Source organism: Prosopis cineraria, unplaced genomic scaffold (assembly GCF_029017545.1).
Source record: "Prosopis cineraria cultivar Desert tree isolate PC_DT_omini unplaced genomic scaffold, ASM2901754v1 PC3, whole genome shotgun sequence".
In the NCBI taxonomy this organism is placed as follows: Eukaryota; Viridiplantae; Streptophyta; class Magnoliopsida; order Fabales; family Fabaceae; genus Prosopis; species Prosopis cineraria.
In genome coordinates, this window is record NW_026555334.1 from 9,599,635 (window position 1) to 9,615,949 (window position 16,315).

At 30.5% G+C, this 16,315-nt stretch overlaps 1 protein-coding gene across 1 annotated transcript; it reads left to right on the forward strand.

The window, feature by feature from the left end:
* The first annotated feature begins 4,777 nt into the window (after nucleotides 1-4,777).
* Nucleotides 4,778-5,665, forward strand: LOC129305365 (F-box protein SKIP23-like). The gene has a single exon (XM_054945411.1). It carries the CDS (start codon nucleotides 4,778-4,780, stop codon nucleotides 5,663-5,665), a length of 888 nt encoding a protein of 295 aa, XP_054801386.1.
* The last annotated feature ends 10,650 nt before the right edge of the window (nucleotides 5,666-16,315 follow it).

Genomic DNA, 16,315 nt, shown 5'->3' on the forward strand with positions numbered 1-16,315 from the left:
GTGATTGATTCTCTTAAAATTTACCTAAAATTCAAGATCTTCTCGGGACCTCACAAACTATTTCTACGTGTCTTAATCAATAAAATTATATTCCAAATATGGATCCTCATTCTTCTTTTCTCCTTGAATGTTTTCCCTGCTAAATGTTGACTTGAAATCTTTCCATCGATCACGTAATTGCTGAAGCCAATGTTTCTTTATCTCAAGGGTAGGAGAGATATTATAAGTGAGCTACAAGGCATAATATTTGTAAAGTAATTTAATAACATCTAATATAACTAAAAAAGAAGATAAAATACAAAACTTTGTATACCAAAATATCATCCCAAATCATGTCCTTCGTGGCTTGTGGTACTTCCTTCCATTTAAGGTACAAGATGCCAACTCTAGATCAGGTCATATGGCCTATGTAACTTATAAATTATCACCTTCTGGACCAAGTAATCTTCTATCACCATCAAACTTCAAATGTATCCTTTCTATAGTACCTTGATGTAAAGCCATCTTTTTCAACTTTATGCTACCTCTACCCCTTATCTTTTTAGACACATTAGACATGTCCATTAGAACCTTCCATGTTCTTGTTAAGAAAACAAAATGATATAGGTAAGTAATTTGCATTTGAGTTAAAAATTAACAAATGAACTATTAAAAGAAAACAAAAAAATTGTTTTATTAATTGAGGTCATATTTTATTTATTTTCCCAAATTCCTTCATAATGATCATCTTTTACTACATATTCCTCATCGATCAAATCTACTTCAATTTACCTAGGTGAAATTGTAGTAAAAGGTGGGGTTTCATCAAGGTTAAAACTTGAGTTATCATCCTCTACATCAAGTCATCAATAATCTATCTTTTACCTTGTAGTATAATGGAGCACTGTTTATTTGCTAGATCAGTGACATAAAATATTTATTTCACTTGACTTGCTAAAATGAAGGGCTCATCTTTAGAACCAACCCTATTGAAATCATTTGAAATAAATCCAAAGTCCTCATCTATTTCAATGGCATTAAAGTGAACCCACTTACATTTGAAAATAGGTACTTTGAATTTGGTGTAATTTACTTTCCATATCTCTTCAACCACTCCATAATAATCTTGGAAGCCAACAGTGGGTTATTATCTTTTTAAACTAGAAAAATGCATCATTTCTGCTTTTATCATTATCCCACTATTTTGCATAGTACTTTTATTATCTTAGGCTTTTGTGTAGAAAGAATATCTATTTATATCATATCTGCCCCGACATATAACCTTAAAACAAGGTCTCTCAGCTAACCATGTTATTGTATCAAACACATTAGTCTCATTCATAACCTTTTCCTTTAACCACCTTCTAAAGGTCTTGTTGTGCTCATTAGCTAGCTGCATCTCATTTTTTCTTAGGTACTTATCTTTAAAAAACTTTTTATGGGCATCTAAATAAGGTTAGACTTCTTTCATGTTATTAAAAAATGTTGCTTGTTATACTTCTTCATGAGACATACGTTTCACTTTCACCCCTCGTGTTCCTTTATCAATAAATCTTGTCGCCTTATGTCAAGTTTAAAGGACTCCCACAACCTTCAACCTTTTCAAATATATTAAACAAAATTCAATAGCCTCTTTAGCCACATATCATTCAACAATTAATGCTTTAGGCCGGTATAGGTTCTTGGAATACCCTTTCAAAATTTTCATATATCACTCAAATGGGTACATCCACCTTGGATAAATAGGATTGTAAAGCCTTAATTCCCTAACTAAATGAACAATTAAATGCACTATGATGTCAAAAAATACTGGAGCAAAGTGCTTTTCTAATTGGCACAAAATAGTGTAACCCTCATTTTCCAATCAATCCAACTTGTCAATGTCAATGATTTTGCTACAAATAGCATTAAAGAAAATACACAATTTAGTTATAGTACGTCTCACATCATCTTTCATAATGTCCCGAATAGCCACTCGTAAAAGTTGTTGCATCAATACATAACAATCATGAGACTTCAAGCTTGTTAACTTCAAATCATTCATTAAGATAAGTCTTTTAACATTAGAATAATACCTTGTGGCACCTTAATACCATGCAAACATCTACATAAACTTGTTAACTTCAAGCTTGTTAACTTCAAATCATTCATTAAGATAAGTCTTCTAACATTAGAATAATACCTTGTGGCACCTTAATACCATGCAAACATCCACATAAACTTCTTTTCTCATCTTTGTATAATATGTGTGCCATTGGTGGCAAATCAGCTCTCTTTCCCTCTTCTAGTTATGCATGTAAGCATTTTCTTATTTTCATTTTAGCTAAATTTAGTCTGGCATTTATTCAATCCTTAGTCTTATCATTTATGTCCATAAGCATACTAACAAGGCTATCACACACATTTTTCCCCATATACATCACATCAAGATTATGTCTTACATCTAGACTTTGCCAATATGAAAAATAAAAAAAAATAAATTTCTTTTTTCACAAATTCTTTTCACTTGCATTTTTTTTATTCTTACCTAAGATGACATTAATTCTTTCGACATGTTGATAAACTTGCTCTCTAATTAAGGCATTTAAAGCCATTTCATACTCCTGTGAGCCATTAAAAGCTTTCTTTAATCTATAATAAGGATGATACGAATCAAGAAATCTTCGATGACCAAGGTAGATTATTTTTCTTCCATACTTAAGTTGTTGGAAGTATATACCTTCTTCACATATAGGACATACATTATGCTCTTTAATACTATATCTTGACTAGTTTTCATATGCAGGAAAATTATTTATTGTAGTGAAAATTATGGTGCATAAATTGAAGCACTCTTGCTTATAAGCATCAAATATATCTACACCTTCCTCTCACAACATTTTTAAGTCTTCGATCAAAGGTGCCAAGTAGATATTAATATTGTTTCTTGGCTGTATTGGTCCTAAAATGATCAAAGACAATATTATGTGCTTATGCTTCATACACAACCAAGGAGGTAAGTTATAAATAACCAACAAAATAGGCCATGCACTATGTGTGTTGCTAAGATTGCCATATGGATTGATTCCATCTGCACAGAGTCCAAGCAGAATGTTTCTTAGATCACTACTAAATTCATGAAATATGTGATCTATCATCTTCCATTGGGGAGAATCAGTGGGGTGTTGAAGCTTTTCATTAGATATCTTCTCATCAAAATGCCATCTCAAATTTTTTACTTCTATTGGATTAGCAAACAAATATTAACTTACTAAGATCAATTTACACACTAATTCTATGGAAGCCCTTTCACTTATCCAGCACAACTTCTTTGATAGTCATCCTTTAACATCAAACATCAAGAAAATTAAAGAACTTGTTATGAAAGATTGGTCAGTCACTTTTAACCATGACTTTAGAGAAGTAAACAAATGCGCTAGTCTGCTCGCATGTGAAACCTCTCATGAAAATTATGATCTCATTATTTATAATGAACCACCTATAATTTGCAGGTCCCTACTGGACTCTGATTTGACTTGATTTTTGTAATCCTCTCACAGCTTTGTCCATCTTCTTGTATTAAAAAAAAAGTATATGCATTAACTTATAATTGTCAACATTTTTTAGAAAATTATTGCCAAATCATATTATATATATGTGAAAAATGAGAAATAAAGTTAGACTTTGGTAGAGTCAAACTTTTGAGTTTTCTTTTTTTTTTTTAAATTAACCTTTTTTATATTAGGTTAAATCCATCCAACTAAAATTTGATTTCCAGCTTAGTGGCAACTCAACTTCAATCCAACCTAACTCAATCATTAAAAAAAAAAAAATTGGTCCAAATTGAGCTCTTAACAACTATATAAATCTGTTCATTCACTAACATATTGGAGCACAAATAAACAGATAAATTGAGCTTATCTTTTTTTTTTTTTTTGTTGGTGCCTAACAATAATAAAAGACATATCCTTGATAAGACTTACTTTATTACCGGAAAAGACATATAATAATAATGGAGAAGGAATTGGCAAAGCATGCTTCAAAAAAACTCTCAAGTGCTTTATTTAGTGGAAAGCACGTTCTTCATGTTTGAATCCCCACGTAGTCTCAGTCTTGTTGTTATCGTGCAAGCCACCAAACTTAGCCAATTATTTGGGATCATCATCTCTTCTTTTTCTAAACGTGGATTCCACATTTCCAGTCTAGTCTTTTCTAATTGTATCGAGAATGCTAATCGTGGCAGAAGATCCTGAACATAACATTTAATTGTAAGGACTTGGGTGTAATTCTTCCAATTTTCTTTCTTACCAGCTTTCGTCCTGTACATATATGCTAGTCGTCCAGATCATCCTTGCATCTATATATATACATGTGAAAAAGTCATTTCATGGTCATGTCAAGATCATTGTAATAAAATGATATTTAAAATAATAAATCACCGCATACATATCTAGATTTAAGGAAATATATTGAATCCTAGTCCTTTCGTATATGAGCAAAATGGCTACTATTTTCTTCATGGGGACTAATTAATTTGGTTGTAAACTTGTCATTCTTAAATTTTTAAGGATTAACATTGCATGCATATAAAATTTAAGAGACTTGAAATAATAAAATAAAAAATATAGAAAAAAAAATACCACATCACGCTGAAGGTATAGATGCATAGGGATAAAAGTTGCATTTTTTCTCTCTTTTTTCAGGGACGTATGAAAAGAAAAATATTTTTTAAAAAAGCTTTGTATAAGATGGGGCACTACATATGTAAATTCTATGTATTGCCCAATCAAATAATCAGATCAAGAATCCAATTCACCAAATGGATGATCGATATCGGAGTGTTGTGAATTGGTCTGATCTTCCCAACGAACTATGGTCGATGATCGGCAAATGCTTCAAGAGCAACATCGAACTTCTCCGATTTCGATCCACCTGCAGCTTATGGCGTCGTTCCTCTGTTCTTCCCTCTCGTACAGTTCCTTCTAGCTTCACTCCGATAATCGCCACCTCTTCTGGCCAGCGCCTACTCATCCCCACCACAATCTATCGCATCGAACTTTCCGATCTCTCCGAAACTCTTTCAACTTCTTCTTCTTCCTCACCCAAAGCCTGGTTGATCAAGGTTGAAGAATCCGACTACGGCCGTCTCTGTCTCTTGGACCCTTTCGCGTACAGTAGACTCTCGCACTTCTTTTCGGGGTACCCTACTGACCCTGTCCCTAAGGTGCTGAATCTGCTGAACTTTCGATTCGTCGAACTGGTAAAAGCATATTCTATGTCATTAATTGGCTCTGGTTTGAGGTTTCCTCTTGCTCATCGTGAGATCCGTGGGAAAGTGGTGGCGTTCCCCAATTTTGCTTGGACCCAGGTAGAGAATTGCAGGTTCTTCACCGTAAGTAGCGATGGAGAACTAGGGTTTTCGAAACTTGGTGATGATGAATGGACCCTTGTGGATTATAAGAACTTCTATTACGATGACATAATTGTTCATAAGGATCAGCTCTATGTTGTGGACAGATGGGGAATCATATACTGGATTGACTGTTCTTCCCTGAACGTGGTTCAGTTTTCTCCTCCGTTGCGTGGTTTGGGGAAGAAGAATCATTTGGTAGAATCATGTGGGAGTCTCTATGTTGTTGATATGAACGTTGAAGGTGATCCCAGCAACAAGAAGAGAATTAGATGTGGAAAGTGTATAAGGGACTGAAAGTGTATAAGCTTGATGAGGAGTGGGGGAGATGGTTAGATGTGGAAAGCTTGGATGAGCGTGCGTTTGTTTTGAGCATAGACTGTAATATCTCTCTTTCAGCTCAAGACTGTCATGGATGTGAAGAGAATTGTGTCTACTTCAGTTATAGAGGCCGTGCTTCTATGTTCAGCTTAGAAACTTCCACATTTCGCCCTCCCAGTGTCGTCTGGCCTTGCCCAACTCTATTCAATGCGTGACTATGATAAATTATTCAACTATATTAGACATGTTCCTTTAGAAAACTGTAGAGTTCTTGGTTTTTTCTTCCTCCAACATGAGAACTTTGTTGCAGAGGATGATTTTCTTGGGGGTATAGTTTTGATTCTGAAGAGGAGGTTCTTTTTCCATTAATTGCTGTGTTTATGGGGCTATCATGTGTATTGGTGAAGATGATTGCACCTTGTCTGTTTCAGCTGAATGTCCCAATTATTCTTTGTATATAATCCAGTTGGATTGTGCATGGTTAAGCCTGAAATAATCAACGGCAAGATCATAGCATGCATGAGTGGGAATGTAATATGTATGATGAAATATTCTTTCCGTACTAAATCATAAAACATTTTAATAAAAACAAAATTTTATTAGTCCATAAACATTATACTCTCTTTTTAATTTTTTTATAGAGTATTAAATTAAGAATATTTTTTAGCGTTTATATTTTTGTCTAGAGAAAATAAAATTGTTATATATGTTTAATGAATTTTATTTATATGCATAATTTATCTTGAAATGTTTTATAATTTAGGGTGATGTAGCCAAACAAAGATTGGGGAACTCTCTCTCTCTCTCTCTCATATTTTTATTTTTATGTTCTTTTTAATTAAACCATAACAGGATCCGCCAATCCAATCCAATATAATATAACTACTAATTTTTTGGAACCCAGGCTTGTTACATAACCAGCCATAAGAACTTGTATACTATATAGAGTTTGAGGTTGTTGAGCTACCTTATTTAGTCTGGCAATATAGTTTAGACGTAATTTTTATTTGTACTGTGAACTCTTTTGGTTTAAAATTTCAATAAGGAAAATTTTATATATTATTTTGAGAAATACTTAAGTAGATCAAGTATATCACATTATTTGTGGTTTATTCAATTAAAATGGTTCAAGTAATCTAAATAAAATCTTATGTGATATTTTTTAAATTAATTTTATTTTTATAACATAATACACATTTGATTTCTTACTTTTTCTCTCGCAATTACCTTTAATATTATAATCAATTTATATTTAATGTTATTTAAGGGTCATATTTTTTTAAACAAACTATAAATGACATGATGCATCTAGTCTATCTAAGTATTTCTCTGATTTATTATCATCATTTATAATTCAATAAAAATAATTTTTTCCCATAATAATTTTATTCCATTGCCGGATGAAAGAATTTGTGTTTGAAGCTATAATTAGTTAACAAGGATTTAGGACATGTTTATTTAAGCTTTTTTTTTTCTTGACAAAGTCATTTATTTTTTGAAAATTTTGTGAAATTTTATTTTTTTTAAAGTTTAAACTTTTAAAAATAATAAAAATGTAAAAAAAGAGATTTCTAATTATTTTAAAGAGTTACAGTAGCTTCTAAAAATAATCTCACTCTACAGATGAGAGAGAATGCTATAAAATGATGAGATGTATGAAGATATTATAAAATTTTAAATTAATTAAACAATAAATTTTTTTAAAAAAATAGATTCACAAAAATATTATAAAATCTAAAAACAACTAAATAATAATTATTTTTCTCATTGTAGCCAAACATAAAATAATATATTTTTTAATAAAATTTTTATAACCTATAAAATTATTAAATTAAATTATGCTACTGGTGCGAAGACTTTGTCGGTGAGCTATTTGCAAATATTGGAAGTCAATTTCAATATTCATCATGATGCTCACCAGGGTGGTAAGATTTAGACTATCTCGATTTTAATTTGAAAAGTCTTTTTTAAAAGGTTTTATTTTTTATTCTTATTTTATATTTATTATTATAAAATTATAAAAATTTTATTAAATTTATTTCATCACCAATTTGTACAATATAAACTTAATTTAAACAGTCCAATTAAATATTAAAAGTTTTTAAAATTTTTATAAATAGACTATCCATATGTACTATAGATAATTCAAATTCCTATAAATTTTTTAGAAATTTCATAAATTTTTATTTTGGTAAATATAATATTAAAAATAAAGATAATCTCCTAATTGAAACTTTCTAAAAAATATTTTTTAGAAAATAGTTGTGAGTTAAAAATTTTAAATTTAGATAGTCCAAAATACATCAGGATAACTAATTATAAAAATCTTAAAAAATTTTAATATTAAATTGAATCATTTAAATTAAATTCAAATTATCTAGATTTATTAAAATTTTTATAATTTTTATTTTATTAAAAATACAATAAAAACTTTAAATTAAAATCTGGATGATCCGGGTTATTAGCATTCTGGTATATACATGAAGAGTTCAAAAATAAAGTTGGATTTTGGCACAGTCAAATTTTTGAGTTTTCTGGGTTCTTTTTTAAAAAATTAGCTTTTTTTTATGTTAGGTTTAGATCTGTACAGCTCAAGTTTGATTTAAACAAACCAGCTCAATGTCAACTCAATTTCAGTCCAACTTAACTCAATTATAAAAAAAAAAAAATTTGTTTCAGGTCGAGTCCTTAACAACAATGATCAACAATTCAACCGATCCAATCATCTTGTCCAATTCTTAAAATAAAATAATATTCTAATTTCCAAGTAATCTGTACATTCACGAACATATTGGAGCATAAATCAACAGATAAATTGAGGTTATCTTTTTCTGTGTCTAAAAATAATAGAAGACATTTGATAAGACTTTGACAGAGCGGACATTAAAACATAGTGCATGACTTTCTTTATCACCAGAAAAGACATATAACAATAATGGAGAAGGAATTGGCAAATCATGCTTTAAAAAAACTGTCAAGTGCTTTATGTAGTGGAAAGCACCGTCTTCATGTTTGAATCCCTACGTAATCTCAGTCTTGGCCAATTATTTTGGAATCATCATCACTTCTTTTTCTAAACGTGGATTCCACATTTCCAGTCTAGTCTTTTCTAATTGTCTCGAGAATGCAATTAACTATTATTTAGATCCATTGCTATCAGAACATATCAGAATGACAACGAAATAGTTACAAGATTTTGCAATGCTATAAGGACATGGATGTAATTCTTCCTATTTTCTTTCTTACTAGCTTTCTTCGTCCTGTACACATGCACTAGTCATCCAGATCATCCTTGGATCAATACATATACATGTTAAAAAGTCATTTCACGATCATGTCAGGATCATTGTAATTAAATGATATTTAAGATAGTAAATCACCATATGCATATGTAGATTTAAGGAAAAATATTGAATCCTAGTCCGTTCATACATGTTTAATTAATCTCACGTTGAAAACCATGAAAACTGATCATTTTAGTGGTGGAAGTAATTAGTCCTGAACATATATAGTTTTTGGTAATTTTGAACATAAAAAATACACTCGTTATGTTAGAACATAACTTGTGTTTTGATTATATATATGTTTTGGAATTCTTGGACGGTATTTGACAAGTGAGATTGAAATTGAAGAGGATCGGAAAAACTTCACATTGGCAATTAAAGGAGAAAGATAATGAGTTTGATCAAACCTGCTTATTTTCTGCTTTAGTGAGTGGTGATGTGGAAGTGTTTAATTGCTTGTTTCACTTTCCTTGATATTCAATGTTTGCTTTTGTTTTTCTTTCTTTTTGGCTAAAGTATTTATTTGGTGTTTTAACTTTGTATAAGGTTTCATTTTAGTTTTTTAATTTTTTCAAGTATCTTTTCAATTCTTTAACTCTAACACTATTAATTTTATTAAAAAATATTTTCTCATTAAATTTTTAAATATTGACAAAATATCCTCAAATATTAACATATTAAGTTTTTCTCTTAAATAACAATGATTGGCGCAAAAAAAAAAAATCCTTCAAGACTAACGGTGTTAAGATCCAATGACTAAAAAAATACTTTATAAAATTAAGAGACTAAATTAAAATTTTATATAAAGTTAGAAGATACAAAAATATACTTTAGCCTTCATTTTTTGATTCAACAGTTTTCTATTATTAATTTTGCAAGGTCATTAGATTCCTCCTTTAATCATGATAGCTTCGTGTTTTGTGATGATGCCAGTGATAAATGATAATTTTATATATTTTTATCTTTTTAATTTAGACCTTTAAATATTTATTTGAAGTTAATTGAGTTTAATTAGATATTATTTAATTTTATTAGCCAATATTCAATTTTGAAATTTTAACTAACTAAATCTTTGATTTTAAAATATAAATAATATCTTTAATATTTTTGCACAGGTGCTATTTAATTTTATTTTATTTATGGAGATTTTCTAAATTCAATTTAGAAGATATTGATAGAGAATATATTGGATAAGAAAAATATGGGTATACTTGGAGATCAAATCAAGAATTAAATCTTTAAAATTTTATTTAAATTTATTTTGAGTTATTTAGTATAATTTTTAATTAGGGTTACTTAAAGTAGTTTTATCATTTTATTATTAACTTTTCTTTGACCATACGCAAGTGCATCCACTCTTTATATAAAGGAACGGTAGAGGCACGCATCACCATATATGTATATATATTAGGACGGAGGCATCACGAGGAGAAGGAAAAAACAGCGCAGCGACCGCGGTTCTCTTTTTCTTTTTTTTTTTTTTCTAACAATGACTTGTCAATTTCTCATCTCATATTACTTGATTTTTAATTTTATAAAAAGTTAATTTTTTTAGTGTGATCAATCACAAACTATAATCTTAAATTTTAATTAAAGTCTTTGATATTTAAAGAAGATTTTATTTTAACTTTATTTCAATTTTCTCTTCTTCTCGTTACCTCTGAATTTTATGTTTTAACTGTTATTGTTGATTAGAGTAGCTTTATTGCATAATTTTTGGGTTATAAATTTTATCTGAGATTTTGCTTGCTATAATCGATTGATATAGTAACATAAGAGTAATTTGGCCCAGCGTGGGTAATTATCCATGCTTTGTTTCTAGTGTGGCTAACATAGAACAGTTGTTAGGTTGTGGGTTAAAGGAGATCTCAATTAATCTATAACTTAACTTTTTGTTTAATTCTTGAATGATAATTTGAGAAATATATAATAAAATTAGAATAATAAAGTTGAATAAAATTAATTTATTTAGTGGACGAGAAAGATTAAATTTAGGTGATTGTGTTGTGGTTGATTGTGCTGCTTGTTCTTGGTTATTTTCTTAGTTGAATTTCTTTTATTTATTTAATTCTAATTTATTTTTAATTTCATTATAAAAACCCCATCATTTACCTTTTCATAACCATAATTTAAATAGTTGCTCTATTGACTCTTAGGGAGACGACCTAGGTTGCGCTTTACTGTAAAATCTAGTTTTTATTAATTTTGATACTATTCGACAGTAGTGTCAGCCAACTTGAAGCTTATCATGAACAAGATGACAATTCAGCTCGATATGCTTAGTGCACTCATGAAAAGTAGGATTAGAGGTAATATAAAGAGTAGCTTGATTATCACAAAAGACCAGTGCAGGAGAAAGATAAGAGATATGAATGTCTTATAACAAAAATAACAACCATTGTAACTCACAAGTCATAGAGCCAAAAGCTCGATATTCAGCCTTCGAAGAGGAATGAGAAATAGTGGATTGTTTCTTCGAGCACTAGGAAACCAAAGCTTTGTTAAGAAAAACACAAAAGCCAGTAATGGATCAATGAGAATCAACACAATTGGCCTAATTAGATAGATAAGAGTCAACAGGGAAAAATAAGCCCTTTCTTGGAAATGACTTAAGATAATGAAGAATGCGATGAGTAGCTTGTAGATGAGTACTATGTGGGTCAGATATAAACTAAGATAACTGTTAAACAGCAAAAGTAATGTTGGGGTGAGTTGTTGTCAAATAGAAGAGACGACCAATGAGACGTTGATAAGCAAATGGATCAGCAATAGAAGTACCATCATCTTTAGAAAGCTTGGAAGACCTGTCTATAAGGGTAGAAGTTGGTCTACAAGCAAGAAAACCATAATAAAAAAGAATGTCCAAGCAAATTTTCATTGGCAAATAAATATACCAGATGATGTTTGGGCTATTTCCAAACCAAGAAAATAGTGGAGCTGACCTAAATGTTTGATTCTAAAAGACTAATCAAGAAGACTTTTAATATTGGCAATTTTAACAGAATCATTACCAACTAAGATAATGTGATCAACATAAATCAATAACACTATAAATAAAGAATTAGTCTTCTTGACAAATAAAGAATAATTAGCTTTAGACTAGAGATAATCAAATGAAGTAAGAGCAATTGTAAGCTTAGTAAAGCATTGGCGGCTAGCTTGCTACAAACCATAAAAAGACTTTTAAAGTTTGCAAACAATATCAGGTGATAGAGAAACAAAACTAGGAGGAAATTAAAAGCCATATAAACCTCCTCATCCATATCACCATGAAAAAAGGTGTTATTAACATCTAACTGCTTCAAGAGCTAAAAATTAGTAGCTGTCAATGCCAAAACTAAATGAACTATAGTTACTTTAGCTATAGGTGAAAAAGTATCAAAATAGTTTGTAAAGTCACCCTTACTTATCCACAATTAACTCCACAAAATTAAAATAATTAAAGGAATAACCTAAATGAATTAGCAAGTTTGTAAAATTTTTATTAATAAGATCCCAAGTTTTCAAAACTTAAAATGCTATAAAATCATTTTAAAAAATAAAATCAGAGCAAAACATGCATACGGAAGTATGAACATCATAAAAGATAAGATAAAATCAAACTAGGGTCAAAATAGAAAAAAAAAAACTAATTCTAGCACAATTACGCTATAGCATAAAATTTTATGTTACGACATAAATAGCAGAATCAATGACAGCAACAAGCTGTCATGGTAGATTTTTTGATCAAATTTCTGACATGTACCAAATCTCCATCCGACATTTGATTGAGGTGATTTAGGTGTCTACATAAAACTTTCTCCGAACTCTAACTAATGGCACTAGTTTCACATTTAAATCATTTATCAATCAAAAGTTGGACACCAAAAGGAAAACTCACACTTTTATGCTTTCAAAACATAACTTAGGTGTCTAAAACTCAATTCAATTGCCAAAAGCTCACACCAACCCTTAGACCATACTCAATAGACTTAAGATAACTTATGTAACATAGCACAACAACAAGAGATAACATATTTCACAATTTCAACCCTTAACCCCTTGATTTAAGAAATAATAGTGGGAGGCATTTTGACTTTAAAACTAAATACAATCCAATACAACCATGCATATAGTCAAATTTATACTTGCACTAGTATTTTAACCTTGCTTATATATCTCAACTAAAAAGATACCACACATACTAGGCCCAAAATACACCTTTCAATACTCAATATTCAATAGTATAAGTAATAACAAAATATGATCATCCTAGTTGGCAATATCAATTAATTACACATATGCAACTAAAATTACAAGAGGCCTATAGTAGAAAATTGAGTTCCTAAGCCTCTAGTGCTTTCCCTTTGTCCTGCTCGAAACTAGTACCTGTAAAATGTTAAATAGAGAGGTGAGAACAACCACTTAGTAACCAAGTTTCACCTAATCTATACAATTGTATATCAATTGAAAATAGATGCAATTAGCAATAAACACACATATAAAGTATGTATAACAATGTATAGCCTCAGCCACAACAATAAAAACCATGTGACTGGGCTTTAAATACATAATCATATATATATATATATATCAATAATACACAACCTGGGGTCACAATAATACTAACCACGTACCCTAACTATACTAGCCTACAATACTAACAACATGTCGTCGGGACTAAATGCATGATCATATGCCAACCTTATACCCTCCTGATTACCTCTGAAATGAAACTGGTGGCTATACCCTTCACGGGCTAACCCATCCTTTCACTTGTGATGAGCTATCGAGCCAAGGTCAACTTACTCATGTGTGTAATTCAGTTTCCCTAATACTAACAACCATGGGGTGTCATACCCCTAATCTAGCCTCCTCATGAGCTGGTGGAAACTAGTTAGGTTTAAGTCTCTCATAAAATAAGTGGGATAATCTCAAATCAACTATAGGATAAGGGCTACCTCCTGATTCCAATGATTGGTGCCAAGGCAAGCTCTTGATTCCAACGGTTGTTGCCAATACCACATAACTTTATCAATCTACTCCTCTCCTTAGGCGAACTCTCACCAATAATCATACTATGCACCAGTTACACATATTATGTAAATGTGACTAAAATCATGATCTCATGTCATATCCATATCAATTTCTCACTCCCAGTAAACTCTATAACTAATATATATATATATATATATATATCACATATATTATATTTTCGCAATGTCAAAGTCACATGGCATCATTACCTCACATATATGCATCATGCACACAACTCTTCATTTTTCAAAAGCCATTTCATATATAATACCACATATTTGCCAAAATTGTATCAATAACTTTTCACACATCAAACAAGTTTCAAATCATAAATTTCAACAACTACTTAATTAACATACAACTATATAAATAAGGTTTCCCTCGGTTATCTCAAACCTTTGAAAGGTTAAAGGTTATCCCTCAATCATAACTTGCTTTTCGAGCTAAATTCAAGCTTACCAGTGCTTCGTGAGGTTAGCCTATAATTATATTAACACCCATCACTAATAATCATTAAAATTACCACTTCCAACATCTAAGTTTATACTTTAACAATCAAATTTTTCAACTACAAAATCAACCTCACATCCAATGAGTTCCTGAACTCCCATTAATTTCATTTAGCTTTCAATAACTTAAATAATCACTAATATATAATCCAACAACTCAAAATTAGCATCAATGTCACAAATTACTAACTTCTAACTCTAAAATTTCAACACTTTAATAACCCAAAGCTCTCAACTATTGAGTTTAATCACCACATTAGGTTTGTTAGCTCTCATTAGTTCCAAACACTAACACAATCCTTAATCAACATCAATGGAAGCCATCTACCTTAAGCACCACCATTTATGGCACTTTAGGGCATAATTTCATCCATAATTGAGAGCCCACTCTCATGGATTTATAAAACCACTATATCTAGACTTAGATAACTCAAATAACTCTCATTAATCTCATTTAGATTAATGGATTCAGATCTATAGCTCTAGATCTGAACATCATCATCTCCCAACCTCAAACCTCACTTTCAAAATGTGTAGAGAGAAGAAGAAGAGATAAGGAAGGCATACTTAATTGAAATCAAGCTCCAATCACCTCTAAAATGCCTAAAAGTTGATGCCCTACCAGAGGAACAACTCTCTTTAATCGCCCTTCCTCTGTTTCTGGCCTTTTCTCCCTATTTCGAACCCCTTTTTTACGTTTTAAAAAAAACTAATTCTATAATTTATGCTGCAACATAAATTTTTATGTTGTAGCATAATGCACTGTACTAAATTTGATTTCTTTTCTCTTCAATTTGAGCTCGGGTGACCTAATTCACTTTCAAATCCAATCCAAAAGCTGAAACTAAACCCAATAACCATCTCTAACTATTCTTAAATTCATTTATATTTAAATTTATAAATTTACACTTCATTAGCTTAATTAATTAAGGGGATAATTTTTAAGATGTTACATAATCAATCCCTTCAATTTGTGTATAACCTTTAGTAATTAAATAAGCTTTATACCTATCAAGAAAACCATCAGCCTTAAACTTCTTTTTAAATACCCATTCACAACCAACGGGATGTTTGCTTGTAGTGAGTTCAATTAGGATCCATGTATTATTTTGCTCAAGAGCAGAAATTTCAACCTACATAGCATTCCTCCATTCAGGATATTTTACTACCTAATTATATATCTTAAGCTCAAAGAAAGTAAAAATAGAGAGAATAAAGTGTTTGTAGGAAGGAGAAAGACGATTATAAGAAAGGATAGAAGATAAAGGATAATGGACACTTGGACTAAAGGAAGAAGACGGTGTTGAGGCAAGGAGTGAACAATAATAATCATCTAAGTAGGAAAGAGGGTTGTGGGATTGAGAAGAGCAACGCAAAGGCAATAAAGAAAGGACATAAAAAAGGAATGATATAAAAAGGTAGGAGAAACTGGAGCTAAAGAATTTAGAGTAACAGAAACAACAGAAGTAATGGATGATGGAGAAAAAAGAAATTCAGCTTTATAGAAAATGACATGCCGACTAATGATAATATTGCAAGAATGCAAATCAAGACATATAAAACCATTGGTGCCGAGGTGAAAACCAAAAAAACACAATTCCTAGTTTGATTATCACATTTAATGTGATGAGAACAGAAGTGGAAGCAAAATAAAGAGAACTAAAGACACAAAAATTAAAAAAATTAGAGAACGCGTTATAAAGTTCATAAGGTGTTTACTGTTGTAAAACAGGGGTGGGAAGACAATTAATGATGTGAACATCATGTAAAATAGCATAAGACCAATAAGCTAAAGGTAAATGACTTTGAAACAATAA

What these genes read in the sequence shown, in the direction of transcription:
- LOC129305365 (XM_054945411.1), top strand. Translation starts at nt 4,778, where the DNA reads ATGGATGATCGATATCGGAGTGTTGTGAATTGGTCTGATCTTCCCAAC.